A 27908-nucleotide genomic window follows, 5' to 3' on the forward strand; every position below is an offset into this window, starting at 1 on the left:
CACTGTTACAGGTATGGTTATACATTATGTGAAGCATATATATTTATATATAGAATATAAAATTGTGTATCAAAATAATGCCCTTCAATCTATTTTTTATTCCCAGGCTCAGGGACTCCTCCTTTACTGATACATAAGGAGTCCCTTTGTAATTTAGGTGGGGGAGGGGGGGGAATGCATGATCAGCACAGGTTTCACAATTAGAAGCCAAAATCCTTTTAGCATTCCAGGTCTGGCCACGTTGAGAAATGTGGATAAAGTTTTCCTGAGGGTTTGGGCTTTTTTTTTATTTCAGCAAAACTTATGCTGAAAGCAGACCGCCCAAATTCTTGTTGGCGACTTGGCTAGAGGCAGTTGGAGGAGTTTGTAGTTGCCGATGGCTACAAAGGGGGGGGCGGAGAGGGGCACACAGTTCTGCACTGAAGAGTTTAACCACTTGCAAACAAACCATAGTGCAAACACTTTAGAACAGTGTTTCTCAACCTTGGCAGCTTTCAGATGTGCGGACTTCAACTCCTAGAATTCCCCAGCCAGCCTTGCTGGCTGGGGAATTCTGGGAGTTGAAGTCCGCACATCTGAAAGCTGCCAAGGTTGAGAAACACTGCCTTAGAAATTATGATTCAAGATTCCCTTGGCAGATTTGGCAGAACTAAGCCAAAATTAACCCGAATGAATTTCGATAGAGATGGAAGTACAACCCTGCACTGAGATGGGAGGAAAAAATGCATGCATATCAAAATAGGGAACAAGTCGCTTCTCAGAGAACAAGCTAGAGATTCCACTAGATTCAGACCTAATTTTGAGTCAGCTGCCTCAGTGTCTGGATTATAGTCAGAATGGCTCCACCACATTCTGCTTTAGGCAATATTTAATAAGAATATGATATCTGCTTTATTTGATTGCTTCTCTATTGGATGTCGAGCCCCAAATGGGTGGCTTACAATATTCAAAAGAATGCTTTTTTTTTTTTTTTTTAAGGAACCTGAACCATCTGGACAGAACCACATGAATAAAATCCAGAAAAGTTGCCTCATGCTCATAAACATCCTAACCCCAGGCCTGAGAACAGAGCCATATATATCTCTGGAGGGATGGCGCACAGCCGAGAAGACACATTTCCTCAGTTCCCATAAGATGTCCCCATTTGACAGAAGGTACCCAGGGCACACCACGGTGCCCAGTCGTACCGGATGGCACTTAAAGATGGGGGTCCCTCAGGCAGCCAGGCTCTGCGCCATGAAGAACTCTATAGTGGCAACCAGCCCCTTAAATTGCATCCAGAAACTGGCAGGTAACCAACGCAGCTCGCAAAGCCCCTTCACTCCAATGCCTTTCCTGGGACTTACTTATTTTTTTTAAATATGTCCACCTTCCGTGCTGTTGCAGTATCAGGGTGTTTGGGGAGAAAGAGTTCTCCAACCCTAAAGGATGATTTGCCCTTGATCCCAGTAAACCTTGAGGTTGTTCTGATTTTGCTAATATATTCCCCTTGTTCCTGAGTATCCATGCTTCAGCTTTGTTTGTAGAAGCACAGGAAGGGTGCAAGGGCGGGAAAGACCGAGGGAACATTTATGCAAGACGTTGCTGGGCATGATGAAGACTGAGAGGCTGTGAAACGTAGGCCACACAGAACTAATGATGAAAAACAAAAAAAAAGATACTGATGGGAACCCCTCATGCAGAATTCGGACCTCAACTTTAGTTTTGCAGCAGCCAGATGGGGCATCTGCAGGGGGGTCAGTCAAAAAGTCAAGATGGCAACTGCAACCTTTGGGGCTTCAATTGTACCCTCCCACCTCCCCATCTCAACTTATAGAAGAGAATATGTGTAGCTCAGGGTTGAACTGTTGAGTCCCTGGAGTGCACTGAAGATGTTACCTAGCCGGGTAATGAAATGTTTGCAAGAAAACAGCCAAGCTCAGAGAACTCTGGGGACTCCATCTCAACTTCTTTGCCCCACCCCTATTCCTGCTGATAGTCCTGGCTGTCAGAAGTAAAAACTCATTCCTGGTTACACTTGTGTAAATGAGTACAATGGGGATGAAAAAGACACTGAACTAACTAAAACACTGAGCAAAAAAGAGATGCACTTAGAGATTTCAGCTATTGGCAGGCGAGGGTTAAGAAAACGGGATCCACTTGTCCAACTTGTTGAGACAGCTTGGGGAAAGTCTGGTGCGCCTCAGGAAAAGAAAGCTGAGAAAGTCACAGGACGAGCGCCTTCTATTTAGCCCCAGAGACAGAAGTGCCGAATGGTTCAGGACAGAAGAATAGACTTCCTATCAGGGTGCTTTATAAAATAAAAAGTATCGTTCCATCCAAAATTTTAAAATGTGTAAAAGGCGCTTTCAAAACTCATTGGGGTTTTTGTACAGTAGTTGTTGATGTTCCTTTGAATTATATACTAATATCGCTGGGAATCTCAGGTGGGAGATGAATACAGCTGTAAAATTACTTTAAATTACTAGATCAAAAGCGTGCTTATTTATTTATTGGTGAATTTATAAACTGCTTCAGTGAAAGTGACTCTAAGCAGTGGCCACTACCTGCAACCGATATAATCATATTACAAAGGGAAAGATTTAAAATTTTAAAGTATTATTTAGGGTTCTTTCATTCATTATTTCCTTCTCTTTATTCCCTTCCTTTCTCTAAGAAATATTTTTAAAAGATCTTGTTACTGTCTTCTGTACCACACTTAACTTGGTTACTGAATTCACCTGCTTTGAGGGTTTTGTTCAGTTGTGACACATAAATGAAACAACGGAGCTGAACAACTGCAAAAATCAGACGCCCACCATTGGGGTTCATACTAAGCATGTTTCGTATGTTATGCAAATGCCTCCATTTGGATTTTAACTGACAAATTTAGTATATTGCCTGACGTAGCCTACATTGTAGAAATGCCAACTTTGGGGGCAAAGGCCCCAGTATGATAGATTTTTCTGCTGGGGTGGGTGAAATGACTCCAGATCAACATTTGACTCACATAAATCCTCCTTCACCACAGCTATTTCAAAAAGAAAAGATCAGTTATCGCATCATCTTACATCTGGACAAGGGCAGAATCGGAGCCAGAAAAGGCAGCAGAAACAAAGTATTGTGGGCTCCCAAAGGAAAAGCAGAGAGTGTGATATTTCAAAGGCAGAAAATTTCCTGGACCACCAGGTGAATATCGGGGGGGGGGGGGGGAAAGACACTTTAATAGCCTCAGTAGATCATTCATTGAACAGTCATTTTATTAGTGAAGAATTCAGTATCTCTTTGGAGAAAAGCAGTATTAAATATCCTTATTAGTACTGTATTAAATATCTGTCTTTGGGGAGAATTAAAGACTGTTCCAAGGGAAACAGAGTTTTAAGCACGCTTTTAAAAAATAAGCAGTCACAGAATGCTCTTCCATGTAAGTTTTAGATTTATGTGATTGCTTTTCTTTTTCCAATAATAGTTTCCTCTCGGGGACTGCATTTTCCCCAGGACTGGAGGTGAGATGGAAATGTGGCATCTCTACTTTCTCCTAGGGTGGGTGTCAGAAGTTCAGTGATGGGGGAAAACCGGGAAGTAAATTTTAAAACTTGTGTTTATTTTGTCCCTTTGTGGATCTGATAAGGCACAGATTCCCAGGCCTGGTTTACACATTACACAAAATTAGCGTGTTGCTTAATTCTGGTTTAACAGGCTGCACAATTCCAGACTATGGTTTGTAAACCAACATTTGACGCTTCACCCACTTCCAGCAGAATGAATGGAGTTAAAAACCTTATTAAAAGTAAAAATGATGAAATGGTTTGGGATAAAAACGAAGTGTGGGAAGGGTAGAAGGAGCATTTTAGGGTTTTGTATGGGAGTGATAGTATAATTGAAATAAACACTGCAAATGTTAACGTCCAGGGGAAAAGCAAGTCTGACTGTTATACCCCCCCCTCCTTCTCATACCCCAGTGAATCAGGGAGGCGTCTGCCTGAGTCACTTCCAAATGTTATCTTGTTGTTCTGGACTTAAAGCATGTTTTACCCCTTTTGTCTAGATCAACGTTTCTCAACCTTGGCAACTTTAAGATATGTGACTTCATCTCCTAGAATTCCCCAATCAGCATGAGTGGACCAACTCCCCCAACAAGCATGCACAGACCTCAAATCCCAGAATTCCCCAATTAGCATGAGTCAACCAACTCCCCCAGACAGCATGTGAGGACCTCAACTTCTAAAATTCCCCAACCAGTATGGGTAGAGTTCAACTCCCAGCATGCTAGCTGAGGAATTCTGGGAGTTGAAGTCCACCCATTTTAAAAGTTGCCAAATTTGAAACACACTGTTCTAGTTTAATGTGATGGCTTGGTTCATCCAACATGGTGGGCACATAGACTTGCTCCTACAACAAACCAAACCAGACACAAAATATTTAAACCCATTTTAGCCTAGACTAATTGGTTGCAGTCCTAAATCCCATTAAATTCAGTGAGGCTTATGACTGAATAGACATATCCAGGATTATAATCCCAGACTGAATTTGATTTCCACATCTTTTGCTCAGCTGATATCCAGACAGTCTGGCAAACAGGGAAGTGAAAAAGAAGATTATGGGGATCACCCTTTTAAAAAAAAAACAATCTTGTAAACCAGGAAGAAAGAAAATTGATGGTAGAAAGAGGCAGAATAAAACAGAACACAAATTGTATCCATCTGCCGTAGACCAGCCCAGAACCATAGATTCAAGAGGAATTACAGAGAAGGCATTTACCAGGCTTGCCAATGATTGATTAATTCTGGCCACTATCTACAATGCAATAAGATCAAAGGTTAAATTTTACTATTTTTCTGCTGGGGAAAACTGTTTGCCAATTTCCCTACTGTGTCATTTTTAAAATGACTTCAAAATGTGTTTTTTAAATGCAACTTTCACCAATACTCTTCAACTGGTAGCAGATTCTAATGAACTGTGGCCAATCGCAGAAGCCAAGCCAGGCCAGTCTTGGATAGTACTTGGATAGGTGACCACTAGGAGAACCCAGGACTGGAGGCTAAACTGGGAATTTGAAAAACCATCCTAGAAGATAACAAATTGTTTTGGTAACACTAGATAGATGCAGGCATCACCTCATCAATGACATTATTGACCTTTTCTGTTCAACTGCCTTTAATATGTTGCATTTTATACACAATATTCCATCTATATACTACAAAAACTCTCATGTCTGTAACCTCCAACTGGGCAAAATGGTGCATCACAGAGCAACAATTTTTGAATCAAGGTATTTCAAATGTGCTAACTTACAGAATGAGTCCAAAATCTGGGACCCATTACTCCTGTGGGATTTGAATTTGGGGAATTTGTGGCTGCTTTAGCACTGCTGTGCTGTCATGCCACCGCAGTCAGCCCAGATCACATGATCTTCATGGGCATATCCCCAACATCTTCCCCACCTCCCTCTGTCCCCTGCACCCAATCAGCTGGTGGCGACTGGCTGCTTTGGAAACAAGGCAGAAATTTGACATCTCTTAACGGCAGTGGGTGTTGAGAGAAAGATGAGGGAGTGACTTGGATGCCTGCTGGCAAGGTAAGGCTGGCTGGGGTGCACTGGTGGTTGACAGGTGAGCCCTCTTCCTCCCTGGAGAGAGAGTCCCCTTGGGGACATGCCAGAACGGGCAGTGGGGGTGCAGTTTTCCACGCGGTCTGTGGCTCCCTTTGTTCCACCTCCCCCCAGCAAAGTGGCAGGCAGTTCTGCGGGTCAGCCAAGGAGGAGGAGGAGGAGGAGGCTTCATGGGGACTCTCCTGAGGGTGGTGAGGGGAGGGCAAATGGCGCAAGCCTATATTGTATGTGGGAAGGAAGGAAGGAAGGAAGGAAGGAAGGAAGGAAGGAAGGAAGGAAGGAAGGAAGGAAGGAAGGAAGGAAGGAAGGAAGGAAGGAAGGAAGATTTCTGACGCTCCCTACCAGCTTCCCACAAGCAAAGTTAATAGGGAAGCCAGGAGCAAGTCGTAAGTCATTCCTACTCCCACTGCTTTTTTGCCCTTGGTCATTCTGTTTCTCTGTTTAGATAAGGAAATATCTCTGAAATGATGACCCAATGGGTCACAGGTTGTCTAGTAACAGGCATTATTGTGCGTGCTGCTTTCTCAAATATGCACTGTTTTTTCACATCTTTCCGCCAAATGCACAGCATTATATGAATTATCTGAGGTGAAAACAACCCTTTCTGATAGATTACCTACCTGCTTTTTGTCCATGTTGTACTCAAGGCCGTATCACATTTTTGCTTTAAAAGAAAACCAGGGCAGAATTCTTACCCAATTCTTCATATAAAACTTTCCTAACCTGGTGCCTTACAGAAATCTCACCCCAACAATTCCCTCCCTCCAGCTTTGCAGGGGTCCATTATTACTGTAATTGCATTATTAATACAACAGTGTTACTAATCTATCGGTCACCTCACTGTTTTTGTAGGCATCATTCTAGATATCCAACCGATGTAGCGCAGCATTTCTAACAAATGTCTTGATTAAAAACTAATGCGGAAATGCAGAAGAGTATAATGATCATTGATCGAATTGTAAGGGGAACATTTTACACTTTGGTCTGGATTGGCACTTCTATGCAGGCATGTGTTTTTAGGGCAATGCCCCCAGTGCCCTTAAATGCCTTGGAGTGGCCTTGATCCAGATCTTTCAGGGTCCAAAAGTTGTCACCGGGTGACAAGGAAAGAGGTCATCTGTCCTGCAGACCTGTTGCAGCCAGTTCTGGTCAGAAACAGCCAAGCAACTAGAAGTCATAGCCAAGGGAGGAGTGGCTTGGAAAAATGGGGGAAAAAAAACAACCCATTGCTTATTTCTAAGCAATAAAAAGGGGGGAGCGAAAAAGAGAGTGAGTGAGAGAATGGGCGAGGGGAAGGAGGTGATGCGAAGGATAGCCGCTCTTTCAAATAATTAAAACCAGGAGATTTGCGGGGAAGAGGTCGCATCAGGGATGTTGGTAGAATTTTTCCTACTTTTCACCATCTTGTTCTTTGCTGGGCAGTTTCTGCAGTTGCAATGGACACGCAAGCAGCTACCCCCCGGCCCAGTCCCTCTTCCCTTTATTGGCAATTTATGGCTGCTGGACTTTGCTCTGAAGCGAGAGACGCTGATGAAGGTAATTACGTATTTTCCCAAACTTATTTATTTTTCAGGATAAGGAAACGGGAAGGGAAGGAGGAGGGAGAAAAAGAGAGAGGTTTGGTTAGCAATGATCACCCCCTACCCCCGCCACACAGCCCGGACTATATTGTTAAAGACAATTGTGAAATTATCAAGTTAACCTCTGGTGGGATGGAATTTACCAGAAGAGCCTCGTTTGTTTAGAACAAACAGCAAAGTTGGTGGACTTCAGATTGTTGATCGGAGGAAAGCAAACACAGGAACGTCTCCCAAATAATTTGCCAGTCCAAATGGATAAGCCATTTTAGTTTGTAAACAGTAGATGCCTTATTGTGGACTCTAAACACAAACAGAGAATAAATCTCCCTCAACCCTCTGAGGTGAATTCGGTCCACCCAGGTAAACTCAGGGGGTTAAATGGCCTCCCCCAATCTCAGGTCCACTGAACTGTCAATGAACCAAAATGGTTTGGATCTGCACAACACCCTGAGCCCCTAAAAGCCCTAAATGAACATAACACGGACTTAATATGTTGTGCGAATGCAACATTGAACTGACTTGGAGAAATGTGTCCTGTGAACACTGTCTCTTTGTGGCTACCCACTAAAGGATATGCTGAGGGCTTTTTGCGATTCTCTAGCAGCTATATGTTTTATTTCTTGGTTTATTTTTATATTGTGTATATTTTTATTTGTTTTTAATGTTGTGAGCTGCCCAGAGTCATGTACTTGAGATGGGTGGCCGTATAAATCAAATAAATAAATAGTATATGGGTGAAAATATGTTTAAAGTTTAAATGAACTAAATTGTTCCTGGAAATACATGTTTAACTTTCCTTAACAGCTTGGAGTTCACCTGTATTTGGTGACAAGATGCCTCCCTCCCTCCCTCCCTCCCTCCTTCCCTCCCTCCCTTCCTTCCTCAGGTGCCTCCACAATGAAGGATCATGTTAGCTTGTTTGGACAAACCGTAGTTTAAACCTTGGTGGGCATTCTTTTCTGCATTTGGGGATCCCACTCTTTTTTCTCAACTTGGGTGGGTGAGGCCCTAAGTGACATCATGAAATCATTGAAGAGCCATTTTTTGCCACCTGTTTGCTGGGGAGGGGGCCGTGTCAGATTCTAGTGTCATCTACACAGGGGATCCAGAAAGTCAAGATGACAACCAAGATGACCTTGAGCTCCTAAATGAAAAGTAGGATAGAAACCTAAATTAATAAAAATGAATCCCTTCACTCAGTTACAGATAACTTGGTACTTTTTGGTTCTTTTGGGTTACAGGTTTTTTTTGCCATTAGCCAAGCTGACTGGCTCAGATGAGAATTGAAGTCTAAGATACTTAGAGGCATCCCAGGTAACATCATAGGTAGAAATCCATCAAATATAGCTTCAACTTCTTCTGGTCCATTTCGAATGGATGTACCAGCCTGAGGACATGGATAGGATCCTTGGAGAAGTGAGACCTGGCTTCTCCCATAACTTTCCTGGCTGTTCAAAGCAGCTGGTGTGTGTGCGTGCGTGTGTGAGTGTGTGGCTTCAGGGTTGTTTATGGGATACAAACTGCCTTAGCTAGGAAGGCTGCTGAGGTTCTGATGCCCAGTGTTGGGAACAGCTTGGAGTAGGAAAAACAGACTGACCCTTAATCCAGACAACACCGAATTGTTCCAAGTCAGTCACAAGGCAGATCACAAACTTGGAATTTGTTCGGTATGAAGTCAGTTCATACTCCTGTTGAAAACTCAACTTTGTATTTGACCATATGTCAACTGATCACCTGAATCTGACAGCGAACATGGAGAGGTGTGTGTAGCTCAGACTAGTTTGTGGATTGTGATTGTTCCGGAGATGTCAGGCAGGTTGGGCTGCAGGGATACACAGCTTTCTTACCTCCTAGTTGGCCTATTGAGACATGCTCTGCACGAGCCTTCCTTTCAACAATGCTAGGAAAAGACCTCTGCTTCCAAATGTGGCATCCAGATCATTAACTGCGGCAGTTACAGGCAGCAAGATAGGTTATGGCTGGAAGAAGAGGTTCCACCATTGCATCCAGCCAAGAAATCTGCCTTGATGTGTCCACCCAACTCACCAGCAATCAAGCTTGATTTGAAGGCACTTCTTAATTTCAAATTCACTTGTGCCATCAGCTTCACTACTGAGCTGTTTTGGAGCAAAATTAAAAGGGCTGATTATGACTAAGGAAGTCTTCAACCAGTGGGTTAAGAAGGACTCCTTGAAAGACTACATTTGCTATCATCATCATCATCATCATCATCATCATCATCATCATCATCATCATCATCATCATGGGTTTTCAGCTATTTGGGAAAGCCAGAGGCCATTCTCTTTGTCCCATGATGGTTGGTGGCAAAGCTAGTATTTTCTCTGTCCTTGTGCTAGGAGGGAGATCTTTTTGTTCCAGCAAGTGTTTGAGACTTAAAATGATTTTATCTGCTGAGATGGGTTTTAATATAGTTGCCTGCTGGTTGAGTCTTTTTGTTGATTTCTGCTTTAATGTAAAATTGTGATTTCTGTTGATGTTGAATTATAGTTCTGGTTCTAACCTTTGTTTTGATTAGATCTGCTAGCCGGCCGGAACGGCTACGTGGTCTGGAAAGGCAGACTATACATTTGTGAGTTTTGTATAGAATAGTCATCTCAAACTTTTGGGTCTCCAGATCCCTTTACATTCTTAAAAATGATTGAGGACCCAAAAGAACTTTGGTTTATGGGGGTTATACCTATTGATATGTACTGTATTAGAAATTTAAACTGAGAAATGTTAAAATATTTATTTATTTATTTATTTATTTATTTATTTATTTATTTATTTGACTTAATGGACCCCTGAAAGGGTCTCGGGGACCCCCAGGGGTCCCCTGACAACACTTTGAGAAATGCTAGTCTATAGAAATATTGTGGGGGACCAACACTTAGCAGGAGTTACCCAGAGCAGTAACAAAAATGCCAATTTAAAAGAGAAGAAGTGAACCTAGCTACTTAAGGTTCTGGGAGAAACATTTTTCAAAGGAAGGTGCAGATTAAGTTGAAAAGCCTTATGTCCTTCCAAATGGTTGATTTACCCATGTGGAGGAAAACTAAAATTTTTGGAAAAAAGCCTGGAATTAGATAAATCGTTTCCCAAAGAACAGTTCCCCAAAGACCAAAATTAGCCCTTCCAGGGACTCATCAACTGACCCTCTATAAATGTCATCCTGTCGTACCCTTAGAAAGACCTTTGAATCTGTTTATTCTGAGGTTGCTGAGTTCAAGATCCAGGGCAAAACCTACAGCAAGGGCCAAGTCAACCTGTGGCTGTGAACCCAGAGTATGCAAAGTCAGACTAGCAAAAGATCTAGCAGATGCAGTCACCCAGACGGTTGGAAGTGGGGAGGTTTGCCCCCACACCCTTTCTCACCCGTTGGTTTTACTATTCTGCCAGCCCTGCTAGCTTCATTAGTCTGCAGTTTAATGTTCTGCACAAAGTAGGTTCATTCAGTCAGCAAGTTAACCAAATGTTGTATGAACACTATCACGTAGCTTTGTGCTATGTAGCTGTCAGTCCTTCAATCCTTCGCAGCATGATAGTTATGGGCATCCGTTCCCCACCACAAATGAGGAAATGTGCATTGCAACCTCACGATGTGTGTTTCGTTTCTTGCCCTCTCCTCTTCCTGCGGATGGCAACATAAACAGCCTGCGTGTAGCGGAGGGATGAAGCACAGGTGGGCTGTCTCTGTCTCAGCTGCAGAAATCCCTTTCTGCGTGGGATTTGCAACGGGTTACAGGCTCCCTTTGGCAGTAGTGGGAGTCATCCTTCTGTCACAGGTAGCAAAGCCAAGGGGGGGACGGATCCAATTCGGGAGGGAGGGAGGCCAAGTATTGAAGACCCCCTTGCTCCCACGCCCCAGATATGATCCACGTTTCCAGCACCATGTCATCTATTCAGTCTAAAAGATAAATAGTCACAATGCTGACTAAATCAGCCATTGCTAAATTCTGAGTCAGCCCTTAACAGATGTCTTTTTAAACTGGTGATCCAACTTAGCTCAAAGCCCTAAAAAGCATTCCTGCAAGTTAATTTATATGACAGGTACAGGAACAAGCATTCTTGGGTTTTCCCTGATGGTTTGATTACTTCACCGATAGCGTTTTTCTTGTTTTCCCCCAAGAATTGCAGAGTGCTGTTCCAGAAGCTACCTTTTGAAATGCTGAAATTACAGCCTACCTTTTTGTAGGTTGGTGTTTGGGGGTGGGGGGGGGGTGCCTTCAAGTCAGTTTTGACTCCTGGTTGACCGGTTGCTGTGGTTTTCTTGGCAAGGTATTTTTTCAGAAGCGGTTTGCCGTTGCTTCCTTTCCAGGGCTGAGAGAGAGTGATGGCCCCAAGGTCACCCAGATGGCTCTGTGCCTAAGGCAGGACTAGAACTCACAACCCCCCAGCTTCTAGCTTAGTGCCTTAACCACCACACCAAACTGGCTCCCATTTTTGTAGTTTGCTTTATATTTTAAAAAAATGAACACATACTTACATACATACAGACCACTTGGGCTGAGCAAAACCTTCTGTGCATAGCCAGTTGGGGGTGGCCTGTGTCCAGACCAAGAGATATGTGTTTGGTGCAGGCGCAGACCTGAAACACATGTACCGTATTTCTGGCAAGCTATTCTGACAAGCCCTGAGAAAGGTGTTAGGTCAGTAAATCTGGACCATGTACCAAGTTAGCAAAACTGGGTCTAAGAGGAATTCCACAATCTCAGGTGACTGAAAAGGAGTCTGGAAATTGGGGGGGGGGGGGGGGGAGGGGTGTAATCTGTCAAATGACTTTGCAAGCCAAGGACTTTTGCTGTCCATGTTCTGCAACTGACAAGGGGGTGGACAACAGCAGAGGTTGGGATACCAAAATCTATCTATCTATCTATCTATCTATCTATCTATCTATCTATCTATCTATCTATCTATCTATCTATCTATCAAACTTATCCCCGCCCATCTCCCCCCAATGGGGGACTCTGGGCAGCTTACAACAGATTAAAACAATAAATAAATACATAGTTAAAATTTATTTAAAAAAAACACATTTACACAGAGTAGAAGGAAGAGGAAAAATCCAGGAGGCATATATAATATATGATATGCGCACAAGATTTCTGGCTACATAATCTCAGTTACTTCATCACCCCAAAATAAAAGGCCTTTCTCAACTTCTGAATCATGGAGAAAACAGAATGGGTAAAGAACTCCATTGGCCATTTCCAAAATATGCTGTTCCCCATGAATATTTAATTTATGGAATAATTGTTTAAAAATAGGTGGTAAGACATTCTGTTGGAAAGTATGGACAGAGGCTGGAATACTAGCTTTAGATCAATTACTTTGTAATGACCGTATTAAGGAATTTCAAGGATTTCAGAGGTTTGGGGTTTTTTTGGTCTTAGTAGACAATAGCGAACATTATAATCAAGCATGTTTTGATAGCTCAATATGGACCAGAAACCTTAGTTGCTTTAAATATATGTAAATGTTTCCATGTTAAAAGCATTGGTGCTGCTTTGAATTATATTCCAAAATTGTGGAATTTGACTATGTTTGGTTATTCCAGGTGGGGGGAATAGCTAAGAGAGCTATATTGAGAGATGGAAAAATACTATTGCTCTGGGCATCAAGGATTGCATTCAAAAATGTATAATTAATCAATTTGTATACAAAAAGAACAATATTAATACTGGGAATTGTGTCGATAGAGCGTTGTGTGCATGACCTCAGTAACCCTTACAACAGTCCTGTGAGGCAGACCAGGAGTATTATCCCTGTATTGCAAAACACAGGGAGGAATAGGATAAGAGATGCCGACTGATTTCATGCTAAACCAAGAGCAGACAAACCATATTATTGCTTAGTGTAGGGATACAAATCTGAGGCCCTAGGCCTCGTGGTAACTCCTCTCCCCAGAGCATCGGATGCATCTGAATTTGGCTTTCTAACGTAACAGAAGGGGGAAATCATTCACTATGTGACTGGGGAATATTATATTAAATACATTTAATTTTAATTAAGTTAACAGGTAAATGAAATGGAATCAATTTTAGCTTTGGGCCTAAACTCATTTATTACTTTTCGAAGGGCAGCCATGAATGTATCACCGAGATTGAGTGTGGCTTCTGGCCAAGAAAAATTAGGTACTTCTGGCTTAGCGTGATGTGTGATCGCAGCATTGTGGTTTACAATCTATTGCTTGGTGTTGTATGTAAATTGGAGACTGTGGCTGCCTTGTGGTGACAGAATTCATTTTCTTATTTTATGTGTTAAAATGAACCCATTCCTCACCTAATTAAATAGGCTGGGGTTTTTGCAACAGGCTAACCCACACGAAAGTCTAGGTTAACATTAACATGGCTTAGGGTTGAATGCTGTGTGAATGAAGCCAGATCTTTCATCTTTACTTGATCTGGTTAAACCTGCTGTGTGAACAGAGCCATTGGCCTGTCTAGAATGCAAAATTAATTTGCATCTTGGTTTAGAACAGGGTATGAATCCAACCACTGACTTATAGAAGCACTTAATAATGAGTTCAAAGCTGAGATACAAGCTGAAGATATCCTGGTTCCCTGAAATGCACCCCCATTATCCGCAATTCTTGTACCTGCAATTTCACATATCCACCATTGTTAAAAAGAGATCAGACCTCATTGTTTCTGATAAAGGTGTTGTTGTTGTTGTTCAGTCATTAAGTTGTGTCCAACTCTTGGTGACCCTGTGAACCATATCGCGCCAGGCCTTCCTATCCTTCATTGCCTCCCTGGAACAGAACCCCCTTGAATAACAAGGAGCACCTCTATAATATTTGGAGTCCCATTTTAAGAACATAAGCTGTACCTGTTGGATGGGACCCCTGGCCCATCTAGTCCAGCTGTCTGTTCTCACAGTGGCCCACCAACTGCCCAAGGAAGCCCACGGGTATCCCAGAAGATGGCTTTCAGAGGTGGACCTGTGCCATCAAGACCAATAGCCTTTGATTCCCAGGACTTCCATGAAGTGGTCCAACCCTTTTTTGAAGCCCACCAAGCTGGTAGCCAGCACCACATCTCGTGGAGGCAAATTCCAAGGATGAATGACATGTTCTGTCAAAAAAAAAAAAATTGTCTGTCCCAGTTCTTCCAAGATTCAATTTCATTGGGTGACCACCAGTTCTAGTATTTTGGGAAGAGGAAAATAGTTTCTCCTTGTCCACTTTATCTATACCATGCATAATTTTGTACACTTCAAATCGCGTCCCCTCTGATTCACCTCCTTTCTAGACTAAAAAGCTCCAAATGTTGCAACCTTTCCTCCTAGGTAGGGGTAGCAGATAATTGAACAGGCAAAGGAGGACACTGACAATTGGAAAAGAGAACAAATGGGGCTGGGGGGAGGATATACCAATGTTTAACTTTCCTCGCATCCGTGACAAAAATGTCAGTGAAAAACTGCAAAGGAAGGAAGGAAGGAAGGGAAGGGGAGGGGAGGGGAGGGGAGGGGAGGGGAAAAAAAGTACTTAGGCCTATATGTATTTCATATTACTTTTTCCAGTATCAGAAAGACCAATTTTTCAGTGGCAGGAAGGTGCTGGAGCTGGTTAGGAGGCAAATGTATAATTATTTAAGATCTTGTCAATGTCAAGCAGTGGCTCAGTGGTTGGAAGGTACCAATTAAACTAATTAAGGTTGTTAACTTGTGGGTAGCACTTATTAGAGAAGGACTTTGCTGGGAAGAAAGAGATATTCAGAAAGCCAGACAATATTTCATTTTAAGGCTGTGCCTGCCAGACAGAGGACATGAGGACAAAAAGGAGGACTGATGTCTGGAAACCCTACTCATAGGGAACCTGCTCCAGCCCCTGGGCCATCTTTGCTGCCCTCCTCTGTACCTTCTTTAGCTCCACCAAAAAAAAAAATCCCCTCTCCCCCCTATGGGTGCTGTGTGTCTTCCTCAGTCTTGAGTCTCCTACCAGAAGCCTGGCAGTTTGAAGGTTTTGCACAGCATCTTAGCTGTTCCTAGCACTGACTCTCCTGGACAGAGAGCTCTGAGGTTCTTCTTGGGATCTGGGGGAGCCCCTCTCCCAGATTAGGAGTCACAGCCCCGAGTGCTCCTCCTACCACTGGGACCCCTTTGGCTTTGACTTTCCACATCCTCTCTAGTTCCTCCTTCAGGCCCTGGTCCTTCTCCAGCTTCTCATACTCCTTCTTCCTGATGTTGCTATCACTTGGCACCACTACATCTATCACCACTGTTGTCTGCTGGGCCTTGTCTACTACCACGATGTCTGGTTGATTGGCCAGTACCTGCCTGTCTGTCTGGATCTGGAAGTCCCACAGATCTTATCCCTGTTATTCTCCATGACCTTCTGTGGGATCTCTCATTTAGACTTGGCAGTGCTAAACTAAATTATTTTTCTAATTCGCCTTTACCAATCTTTCAGTTAACAAACATCTATGGGAATGTCTACACAATTTGGCTGGGAAGAACTCCTGTGGTCGTGCTGAATGGCTACAAGGCCGTGAAAGAGGGACTCATCACTTACTCAGAAGAGACCTCTGGAAGACCACTGACTCCTTTATTTAAAGAACTGATGGGTGAAAAAGGTCAATCCTGAACTTTTTCCTTAGAAATTATACCAACTGAGCTGAGAGTAATGGATAGATAGTTATCTCAGAGTTAGGTTCACACATCACACAACCTGCTTACTGAATTAGCCCAGTTTCTGGGTTCACCCCATACATTGAACATTTGTCAAATGAGCTGGATTTATACAACAAGCTAAGAGATAAGATTAAGTTTTAAAAATTAAAGTTGTTTTTTTTTTTAAGAACAAGTTTAGCACTTTGTATGAAACTTCATACAACGTATGCAAACTTCGTCTGCTCAGCAGACTTCAGATGCAAGGTGATGCATTGGACTTTACCCCCAAATAACAGAAAAAGTGCACTGTTTTCAAAGTAGTCTGTGATTTGCATATTTTGTGCTAGTATGTAATTGACATGTTTATGCAAATTACATAAATTGACACAAGTGATGTAAAAAAAAAATCAAGAACATAAAGTTGCACATGATGCCAGCTATAATTATTCAGGTCTGAGAATATAAAGGTGTGTGACTAATGGTTCCAATCCTGTTTTCTTTTTGGGACAGAAATCCATCTTGCAAAAAATAAACAAAATCAAACTTTCATTTATTCAAAAGATTTCTACCCTGCCTCAATCAAACGATTCTAGGTGGCACACACAGTGTATATAAAACAGTGGTTTATTCAATAAGCCTTGGTTAAACCAGGACTTGGGGTGATGAGTGAACCAGATTATGGATTGCTTGACTCCTGACCCTTCTCTGCCCTGCCTGAAACATTTTTGTGGTTGGAAGAAAGCTTTGAAAATTATGTGGACTACATAAAGATTAAAGGAGGGAAACGGATTAGAATTTCAGATAGAGCAAAGAAACCCAAGATATTAAGTTTCTAAGAGTACAGACATTAAATGTCACAGGTCTGGATGCCATACGTGGAATACAGAAATGTCTCTTATTGCCTCTTTTACTAGAAGAACAAAGGAGACTCACATCTGAGCCCAACAGACAGTCATAACAAGATCTGGATGCATGAAGCTAATGATAAAAGAGTTTCCAAACCCACTCTTTTTGCCAAGAATAGATTTCCAGAAGAGATCTCCTGCTGATCACTGGCAATCCAAACTGATAATCTAGGGCAGTGTTTCTCAACCTTAGCAACTTTAAGATATGTGGACTTCAGCTCCCAGGACTTCAGCATGCTGGCTGGGGAATTCTGGGAGCTGAAGTCCACATATCTTAAAGTTGCTAAAGTTGAGAAATACTGATTCGGGGATTTTGCTCTCCCAGCATACATGGCACAGTCCAAATATGGGCTGCATAACAATTGTTGAATGAAAAGCCAGGGAGATCAGAAGCTACCATCTGAACCCAGAGGTTACACGCATGCAATACACTTACCCTGGTTCTTGAATTGTTTTCTGTGTCCTGACAATACATTGAATTATAAATTAATCACAGAGGCTGGGAACTCATACCACACGATGAGGTACAACAAAAACTAATCCAAGTTAACATTAAATTTAGTCTGCTGGGTGACTGTATTTGCTAAAATTTTACCTGACTTAGTTAAAGGACTGGTGTCCATACAGGCTGTTGTGAAGGCCTTTCAAACTTTACGGTATACAAATTATTTAACTCATTATAACTGCACTATAATAGTGCCCAGCAGCCTTAAAAAACTTTGTCTGACATACTTTAATTTTATTTTATTGATGAGACTAAAACATACTGAGCTACAAAATCAGGGTTACAGACCGTGATAACTGGGTTCACAGCTCTAACTAACCTCATTATTGGCTGTGGTCTAAAGAAGTTGTCCCTAGAATTGCACAGACACTAGGCTAAGCCATAATGTGATTTGTTTAATTTTTATCTTAATATATGGCATTACGATCTCCAGCCACTAAAATATGGTTCATGGCTTAACATAATATGTGAATCCAACCACTGTAGTTTCTCCAACAGATCATGATTATAACAACCATAGTTAATTATAGTTGAAACAAAGGGTAAGGTGATCCAACCTTTTGCTGCAGGTGTTTTTATGACCACTGGACATAACTGGAAACAGCAGAAGCGCTTCGTCATGATGACGCTGCGAAATCTGGGTGTGGGAAGGAAGGCCCTGGAGAACCGGATCCAGGAGGAGGCGCACATTCTTCTGAAATTGTTTAAGAGCAAGAAAGGTAACCTCTTCTCTATGCAATTCAAGGGTATGTTTCGTCCATTTTTATCCTTCCTGCACAATAAGGTAGCAATGAGTAATTTTACAATGGTCCAGGCTGGTATTTGGTGTTTTTCATTGTTCTTCTGTTAAACTTCGTTATGTCTAGTTTATGTCCAGTCGAGTGGCAGCAGGTAGCTGAGCCTGTAGGATCCTGAAACACTAAGCAAATTTGGGCCTGATTAATATTTGAAAAGGAGACCACCAGGATATCCCCCAGCTGTCAGGTAGAGACTGGGACATTAGAAAACTATCCCAAAGGAAGACAGCGGTGAATAACTTGACATAAGTATTGTTTCCCCCAAAAAGCATGGAGATAAATAGATGATAGATAGATGATAGATAGATGATAGATGATAGAGATGATTAGATAGATAGATAGATAGATAGATAGATAGATAGATAGATAGATAGATGATAGATAGATGATAGATGATAGAGATGATTAGATAGATGATAGATAGATAGATAGATAGATAGATAGATAGATAGATAGATAGATAGAGATCTGTGTGTGTGTGTGTGTCTGAACCCAGCCTAGCATGCTGTATGGATTCCACCGCTCACTCTGGTTAAGCCTCCTGTCTGAACACAGCCCTATTTTCTGCCTTCACAGGATCAGCCTTTGACCCCCAAATAGCTATGGTCCATGCTATTGCAAACATCATGTGCAATTTTGTGTTTGGTCAACGCTTTCCCGAAGAGGATGCCGATTTCAACAAATTATTAAAAGCTATCAGTATGGTAGTCTACATTCCTGGTAGCTTCTGGGGCAGGGTAAGTGCCCTTCCTGTCTTTAGTGCCTTGTGGATGTCTCCCAATTTGTGTTGGCCTATTTCAGAACTTGCAATTCCTGGGGCTGTGGGGCTTCAACATGTGTCCACAGATGGTTCTTTACCAATTCCCATGCTTCTTGTACCTCCTGATGCTCTATATAAAAACAGTTTTTAATAATAATAATAATAATAATAATAATAATAATAATAATAATAATAATAATAATTTTTTAAAAAGACCAAACTCTTGGGAAGCAAAGCACCAGTTTTGTATTGAATCATAGAATGGAAGGTTTGGAAGGGACTTCATCTAATTCAGTGTTTTTCAACCTTGGCAACTTTAAGCCGTGTGGACTTCAACTCCCAGAATTCCCCAGCCAACATGGCTAGCTGGGGAATTCTGGGAGTTGAGGTCCACACAGCTTAAAGTTGCCAAGGTTGAGAAACATTGCACTGGAGTTTAAGGAGGAGCTACAGCACCATCAGACTTGCAAGATTCTGTCGTTGAGTTGAGATTCTGTTGTTGAGTTCTGGAGTTGAAGTCCACACAGCTTAAAGTTGCCGAGGTTGAGAAACACTGATTTAATCCAACCCAACCTCCAGCCAGTGCAGGAATCCACTTTTGTATGACCCCCGCCTGATGGCCATCCAGCCTTGGCTGAAGCTCCTCCAGCAAGGGAAAGTCATCATCAATGTGATTTCCAAGCATATCTCAGTCTCCAGATAGGTTCCATAAGCCTTGCTGGGAAATAAATTATCACCTGCAGTATCACCCTGTCCAGAAAAGGGAGGGAAAAGAAGTAGTAGCAGCATGGAGCAATAGGAGGGGGACTGGAGAAAGTGTAAGGGAACGTTCGAAAACATTGGTGCTTTTCAAGCGTGATGTTGGAGGAGACTCTTGAGAATACCATGGATAGCTAGGAACTTAAATAAATGGATCATAGAACAAATCAGCTCAGAGTTCTCACTCAAGGCACAAATGACCAGTCTCATAAGATTAGATTTTGGACACGTTCTGCAAAGGTCCAGCTCCCTGGAGAAGTCCATAATGTTGCTTAATTGAGTCCATTGACCTTGTTGCTGCTCTTCCTCTTGTTTGCAGAAATGTGATTACAGTGTGCGAAAGGGTTAGGTTCTTGTATTCTGCAAGATGCCAGCTAGAGATAAGAACTTTTCCTGGCTAGAAGGCAGGTAAAGAGGTGGGGAGGGTGGGCGGCTTGGAAGAGCATTGCATGGGGAACAAGGTGTAGTTAAACCAGGTTTAACTGTGACTTAGTATGTTCTCCAGTTTGGCATAAGGCAACTTCCTGATGGTTCAATTTTTTATAAGTTTAGTCTACCCCATTTTTTAAATGAAATAAATCTTCCACCTATGCAGAAGCACTGCAGGGTTTGGAAGATCACCCAACAACCAGCAGATACCCTGCTGAGGATTTCTCACTAAACTTCACTCTTCCTTGTCTCCACTTTACTGCACTGCTATAGGTGTATGACACTTTCCCCACGATTATGCATAAGCTTCGAAGGCCTTACCAGCAACTGTTTGAATACAATGAATTCATGCACAATCTCGTCAAGGACAGGGTCCAGAGTCACAAGGAGAGATGGAGAGAAGGTAACGAACCACAGGATTTCATTGACTTCTACCTGGATTTCATGTCCAAGGTAAGGAGAGGCTTTTGCGTAGCTTCCTTGCTCAGCTCAACCTTCCCACTTCCCAATGACTAGCCCTCTTGGCTAGGAATTAGATAGCCGGGGCCATGTGGTGAAGGGACAGGTCAAGAAGTCAAGATGGTGTTTGTGTCCACAGAGTTGTGGCCACCATCTTGACTTTTTGGACCCCTCCTCCAGACACCTTGTAAATAGCCAGTGCCCAAATGATGACTCACTGTCCAAGGTCAATATAGTGCAGTGTTTCTCAACTTCGGCCACTTGAAGATGTGTGGACTTCAACTCCCAGAATTCCCTAGCCAGCCATGCTGGCTGGGGAATTCTGGGAGTTGAAGTCCACACATCCTCAAGTGGCCAAGGTTGAGAAACACTGATATAGTGCCAGCCTCTCATACTTAATGCCAGCCCCTTTTCTTGGCTTCAGAAGAGAGTGAGAAAAAGATGGAACCCAGAAAAGAGTTTTCTTCTGTTTCAACAGGAATGCTTTTATCCTTTCCACAGGCACAGCTAATAACCTCTCCCAAGCAGTTTAATCTGTATATCTCTAGGTTTGAAAACTCTCCTGCTTTATGGCCTTTTCGCATATGTTCCACTTCCAGAACAAAGAAGACCCGGCTTCCATTTTCAGTGAAGATAACTTTGTTCAAACTGTTATTGACCTTTTGATTGGAGGAGCAGAGACCAGCAGCACCACCTTGTACTGGGGGCTACTTTATTTGCTCAAAAATCCAGATGTGCAAGGTGGGTGAATGCAGCTGCCGTGGCGCTGAATGTGGGTCTGTTCACTGGGTAAAAGTGATGCATCCAATCAAATTATATTCCATGCAAGTATGTCCAGGCTAAGCAAGAAGAGCTGATACCATTGGGCATTCACAACTTTCTTGCAAACTGAATGGGAAGATCTAGCCCATACACCTGGTGGTTGTTTTCACCCAACACACTTAACCAGGTTTGGTAAAGACCTAGCAGCTGGATTCACACAACATGATTCTCATTCATCTTAGCGGATTAGCATGCTTTACAACCCCAGTTTATTGGACGACTTTATATATAATTCTGTGTGGAGTCCTTGGGGTTCTCTGGGCTTGGTTCTTTTCTTGCAAACATTTCATTACCTGGCTGGGTAACATCGTCAGTGCTAGAAGGGAGTGGGGTTTGCTCTCTGTTTATATACAGTGACTTGCCCTGCCAGGGTTGGTGGGGGTTTTGTTTTGCTCCTCTGGTAGTTCTTTGATTGGCATATGTTTACTGCTTGAGCTACTGGAGCCCAAGAAGAAAAAACAGGAGTGATCTACAACATACAGTGTAAAGACTGTAACAAACACTACGTAGGGCAGACAGGCAGAAGACTTCACAGAGCGCATCCGTGAACACCAACGAACAGTCAGAAGACATGATGACAACTCCTTAATCTCACAACACACAGACAGACTCAACCATAGTTTTAACTGGGAAACTGTCAGCATTTTAGACCAAGCTAAATCCAAAAATGCAAGAGAATTCTTGGAAGCTAGGTATTCAGACAAGGCATCAATTAACAGACATATAAACAGCATCTACATACTATTCAAAAGAGACAAAAGACCAGAAGATCGCCTCACCAACAATCATCACCCAGATAAGCAAAGGTCACCACCAGGCACACAACCAAGCAGTAAACAGATGCCAATCAAGGAACTACCAGAGGAGAAAAACCAAACTCCCACCCCCACCAGCACTGGCAAGGCCTGCCACAGTCTATAAAGAGAGAGCAAACCCCATCCCATTTTAGCATGGAAGATGTTACCTGGCCAGATAATGAAACATTTGCAAGAAAAAAACCAAGCTCAGAGAACCCCAAGGACTCCACAGTTCAACCCTGAGCCACACGTATTCGCCTCTATTGATAATTCTGTGTCTTCTGCAAACCCAGAAAATAAGTTAATTCAGTCACCAGATTAAATATGTTGTGTGAATGCTGCCATTATAGCTTGTACTGGACATCTGACATCTGAATATGTAACTGCATGCTGCTGTCCCAGTATACCTTCAGTGCTCATTATTCCAAAGCCAGCAAATCCTTCAATTGTGGTGGCTTGTTTGCTAAACTAATTCGTTTCAGACCTTCTCAGCAACGTTATGTTATTAACTCGGTCAAATCTTTTCACGGTATGAACTTTCGTGAGCTGGATTTTATGGATAGAAATTATTTAGGAAAGTTATAACTTACAACTTTTGATGGAAAGAAACTTAGGTATTCTTTGTTATGTGTTCTGAGAGTTCTCATCCAGTCAGTGAAAAAAACATGATGGCAAATCTGACCGTAAAAGCTGGTCTTCCTGTGCAAAAGAGGGGGCCCATTGTTGCAAAAAACGCTTTGAATCTTGTTCTTCTATACAAGGCTGGCTCTTAAAACTTAGCAGTCACTAACATTCCTTCATTGTGATTTCCTAACTTTTCTTCAGTTAAGATTATTTATCAGGAATTATTGTATTCTTATCAGTTTACCTAGTTAGTTCCACTCCTCTGTCTTGGGGGAAGCCTGGCAAGTGTTCTGTATTCTTTTTATGTGTTATATATTCTTAAATTGTGATAAATTAAGAGACAGGGAGAAAGAGGGAGGTCAGAAAGCTAACCAGGATCCTTTGCTTTGCAATGAAAATAAGATTAACTCTTTCTCAAATGAAACAAATTAATTGCATCTGCAGGAATGAGGCTATGAGCGAAAATGCAACCAAAGAGCAAAGGCAAGATTAAGATAACCCTGTAATTTATTTATCTATAGAAAAAATCCACCATGAAATAGATGCTGTTCTGGGACCTTCTCAAATGATCACTTACGAGGATCGGAACAGATTACCATACACTAACGCCGTGCTTCATGAAATTGTTCGCTACAGCAACGTTACAATGACTGGTCCCTTACGGAAATGCGTGAAGGACATTGTTGTCCTAGGATTCCCCGTTGGAAAGGTAAGAGAGGGTATATCTGTCCTCCCCACCACCAACAGCATGTCAGGGGGACACTTACTAGCACAAGGAGGAGCTAATGCCTTGCAAGATACAGGCTAAATTCACACACAATTTAGTTATGCAATGACTCCATTTTCTCTCGGGTGCTGCAATACCCTGAATCACAAGCTAGCCGAATAGACTGGATTTGCAAAATGCTACAGAAATACAAAACAAGGTTAAAAGTCAGCAAGTTCAGTGTGTTCTGCCAATATAGCATTTGACCTTCAGCTGACCAGGTGAAGTAAGTTATGTGAACCTAGCCCAACCCAATGACACCTGGGCCATTATTATCTTATTAAAACCGAAGAGCCTTGGGAAACAGACTAATGGGCTTTTCAACCCACACTCCTGGTTCTTCAGAGGTCAGGGGGATGTTTCCAGGAAGCTCAATGTGGCTTTCTTGCCTTATACACGAACTGCCAAGGAGGCAAGACCAATGCCTGACACTGCAACTTATACCTGTCCCCAGCTTTCCATCACATTAACCCTACAGCAGGAAGAAATCCCTGAAATGTGGGTCAGTGTTCCAAATGGAAGATAGGAAGAGTGGGGAGCAAGTGCTAGATAACCCCCCCGATCACTTAATTTCTTAATTTCCTTCTTTTTCGCTTGCAGGGAACCCTTATGCTACCCAATTCCCATTCTGTGCTGTATGACCCGGAGTGCTGGGAAACCCCTTGGAAGTTCAATCCAGGGCATTTCCTTGATTCTGAAGGCAACTTTGTGAACAATGAAGCCTACTTGCCTTTCTCAGCAGGTAATGGGGCAATACGATCCTTCCTCCTAGAATCCAGCCTGAACTGACTTTTAGAAAACCCTAAAGTCATCAGAAAAGCCCAGTTAGTTGAGCCTTCTCTGTTCTCTGCACTGCATGCCCCTGGGAGGGTCACCCGTCTGGTCTGAAGGGCACGGGCCCCCTTGCGTTCCCCCTTCCTGGCCACCAAGGGTACAGGCCACTGTCAAGGAGGTCGGAGGAGTCCACAGTCATAGTCTTCATGATCAGTCCCCTTCTATAACCTTTCAAGTTGGCTGTCTTGGTAGCCACTGCTGGCAGCAAATGCCACAATTTCATCCAGAACTATGCAAAAAAAAGAAGAAGAAGAAGGATTTCCTTTGATCACTCCTTGCACTGAGTTTTGGTGAGTGACTTCAAGTTCCAACATGGTGTGTGAGAGAAAAAACCTATGTGTGTATTTGCAGTGTGTGAGATCTAGACTACCCATTATTTGATTTGTCACCTCCTCCTTCATGCCAAGCGAGATCGCAAGCGCTGTAGTCTTTCAGCTGCTAGGGAACTGCTCCAGCCGCCTGTTCTGTGCCTTTTCAAACTTGATAATATGCTTTTTTAAAGGGTGGTGACCAAAACTGTACACAGAACTCCAAGCATGGGGTCATCATAGATTTGTATCTGGGGTGAAAAGTGGTGGCCATGCAGAAAGAAAAAAAAGTGATCACCCAAGGGAGGGAGAAAAGAGCCAGACAGCCCTGGGCAGCCGTACCTCCAAGGGGGCGGGTAATCAGAATAATCAAGATGACAGACACAACTGCTTCATTAAAACGCTATCCCTATTTTTTTTAGATTTTTTATCCCATCTTTATTGTTTTTATGAATAACCCAAGGTGGCGAACATACCTAATACTCCTTCCTCCTCCTATTTTTCCCACAACAACAACCCTGTGAGGTGGGCTGGGCTGAGAGAGAGGGACTGGCCCAAAGTCACCCAGCCAGCTTTCAGGCCTAAAGCGGGACTAGAACTCACCGCCTCCTGCTTTCTAGCCTGGGGCCTTCACCACGAGACCAAACTGGCTCTTTAGGGTTAGGGTTATTTATTGATGTGTGTCATCAATAAATATCTATACTCCAAAACATGGCACGGCCAGGAGTAAAAAGAAAAAAAAATGGAATATATATCTCCAGTCACTGTTCTAAATTACTAAACCTCGTATAGAAGTTTTAGCTGTGTTTATTATATAGTTCCCCATCTATGCTTCTTTTAAGGTGGCTGTCCTCAATTCATGGTCATCATTCTTTTGGGGTAAATTTGTTGTTGTTGTTCAGTTGTTGTGTCCGACTTCGTGACCCTGTGAACCACATCGCGCCAGGCCTTCCTGTCCTTCACTGCCTTCCTGAGTTTGCTCAGTTTCATGCTCATTGCTTCAGTGATGCTCTCTAACCATCTCATCCTCTGCCGTCCCCTTCTCCTTTTGCCTTCCATCTTTCCCAGCATCAGGGTCTTCTCCAAAGAGTCCTCTCTTCGCATTAGGTGACCAAAGTATCTGAGCTTGAGCTTCAGTATCAATCCTTTTGGAGTAAATACAATGTGTAAAAAGGCATGGGTATGTGAGCAGAGTAGGATTTCATCTGGAATTTGCTTTCTGTTGTTTTCAAACCCTCCCTTCATCCAGCGGTTCTTGCTTCCTGCTTCTCTTGCAGGGCGCCGGGCATGTTTGGGTGAGCCATTGGCACGAATAGAGCTCTTCATTTTCTTCACCAACCTTCTCCGGTCATTCAAGTACCAGCTACCACCAGAAGTAAATGACGTCAGTTTGGAGGAAATCATAGGGAGCACACGCCAGCCCCTCCCATATCAGATCTGTGCTCTTCCACGCTAAGCCAGCTGATGCTGTTTCCTTCCAGGACCAATTGATGCAGCAAGGGAGAAAACTTCTGAAGCACCCATCTCATCCCTTCTCCCTAAAGCATAGACGTCCTCAACCTTCTTGAAGCCATCTTTGTCCATCTTGCTTGCCCGTTGCTTGAAATGCATAAAGCGAAGCCGCTCAGAAGCAAACGTTTATCAATTCAGGCTTATTAGTAACATGTCGTACAACTGGAATTCTCTAAGTTTGCTTTGGGGTTGCAAACATGTCATTATTAACAGCATCCAGATCATTCAAGGTTTAAGTGCACAAGTTGAACTTGCCACTGAATAGGCAGAGGCAAGATCAGGAGGCAGGTGGGCAAAGACCGGAAGAAGACATGGTGGGAGTGGACAGGTGGCAGAACTGGCACAGGTCCTTTGGAGAAGCCACCCAGGTGTTTAACGTGTGCACTGTCTGTTATATTTACATCTACTTGCTTGGCCTAAATTAGTCAACCTTGTATATTTCTGTTTATCTCCAGTGTATCTGCTTTTTTGCCTTTCTCCCCTGGCTATTATTCCTTAATAAATACTCAATTTTCCATTTGGATCTGACTTTATGGAAGTGTCTGATAAGACCCATGAGAACACATGTACTCTTTGTGCCACAGAGAAGCATAGAAAGGAGAGAAGGGCCCATCCTACTAAGCATAAGGCCCTTACCTTGGGAGATGTTCATCACCCCCCAACCAAGAGTCTATGGTGATAGCTTAGAACAGGATTAGCACGTATGTATCATTATTATCATTATGTTTTGCCCTTTTTCTTTTTTCTTTTGGTTATTGATTAAAAAGCAATAAAATATATAAAAAAAGGATTGCCACTGGAACAGCTTTGTTTGATCAACATTTATGGTCAGGACATGCAGATCTAAGACACTGGGTAAGACACACTGTGTTCTGATTTAACCAACCCCTGTATATATTCATGATCATAATTATATGCAGACGTCAAGGTCATCACTGACATTTCCACAGACCAAACTCCCTTCTATAATTCAGCAAAAATCTGGAGGGGATTTGCTAGCATATTCCATTGACTCTTGTTCTAAACACATAAAGGCCTAAAGAATCATAGGTGTTGTATGATCCTGTTCCCACAACATCCTTAGCTGCATCAGTAGGAGAAGGTGAATGTGTTGTGGAAACACCAGAGGCATCAACTGATCTGGTCAACCAAATCTGACCCCAAAGCGATCCAGTCATACAAAAGAGTTAAACTTGCCCTGCAGAGTCAGCTGTGTTGCAGGAACACCAGTTCCCAACCAATTGATGTTTTGTGCATACTGTGGTCTTCCACGAAGAAAAGGTAGGGAGAAAGAGCAGCTAAACACAACCTATAGGCTATAATGGCTAATCCACACACCCTCTGTTTGTCTGGCCAATGGGTCATGAAGCATTGCCAGTAATTCCCTGCTATAAAGCGACAACAGGTGTTTCTTGAAACAATGTTTTCCAAATGGAGATTACTTTACTCCATTTAACTAATGGAGTAATTAGTTAATGGAGATTAACTAATTACTCAGTTAATTAGTGTGCTGCATGGCAATTGGAAAGGAGATTTAACTGGGTTTAACATGTGTGAACAGCATGTAAGTCACTTTTTTCTCTGGATATCAGTTGTGGGTTGGGGCAGACAGGTGGGGGGAAGAACCACAGTAATTTGAGGACTGATGGTTTTGGAATTCCTAGCAAATTAACAACAGAATATAGATAAACATTCAAAGTCAGAAATTGGTTATCTGTAATACTTACATTGAAGTGTTACAAGAAGCAAGATAGGGAGAGTACTGATGCTTCTGAATTTAGGTGTTGGAGAAGACACCTGAGATGACTGTGGACAGCCAAGAAGACAAACTGATGGATCATTGAACAA

The 27908-nt window shown here is 42.6% G+C and overlaps 1 protein-coding gene across 3 annotated transcripts; it reads left to right on the forward strand.

Annotated features, from left to right (window-relative positions):
- Positions 1-5456: 5456 nt before the first annotated feature.
- LOC103058810 (cytochrome P450 2J4-like) lies at positions 5457-26581 on the forward strand. Of its 3 annotated transcripts, XM_025175851.2 has the most exons (10): positions 5457-5557; positions 7013-7126; positions 15584-15746; positions 17763-17912; positions 18567-18727; positions 20212-20391; positions 20997-21138; positions 23162-23349; positions 24007-24148; positions 25826-26581. In XM_025175851.2, the coding sequence occupies exons 1-10, from the start codon at positions 5543-5545 to the stop codon at positions 26002-26004; spliced, it is 1434 nt and encodes a 477-aa protein (XP_025031619.1). In that variant the 5' UTR covers positions 5457-5542; the 3' UTR covers positions 26005-26581. The 3 variants fall into 3 exon arrangements, with proteins under 3 accessions (XP_025031619.1, XP_015746212.2, XP_087987746.1); XM_015890726.2 differs by lacking the exon at positions 5457-5557 and having other exon boundaries at positions 6866-7126; XM_088131620.1 differs by lacking the exons at positions 5457-5557; positions 15584-15746 and adding an exon at positions 8412-8484 and having other exon boundaries at positions 7055-7126.
- The last annotated feature ends 1327 nt before the right edge of the window (positions 26582-27908 follow it).

Source organism: Python bivittatus, unplaced genomic scaffold (assembly GCF_059951505.1).
Source record: "Python bivittatus isolate LINGU-HERP-01145 unplaced genomic scaffold, Pbiv_v1 ctg000980_np1212, whole genome shotgun sequence".
Classification (NCBI taxonomy): domain Eukaryota; kingdom Metazoa; phylum Chordata; class Lepidosauria; order Squamata; family Pythonidae; genus Python; species Python bivittatus.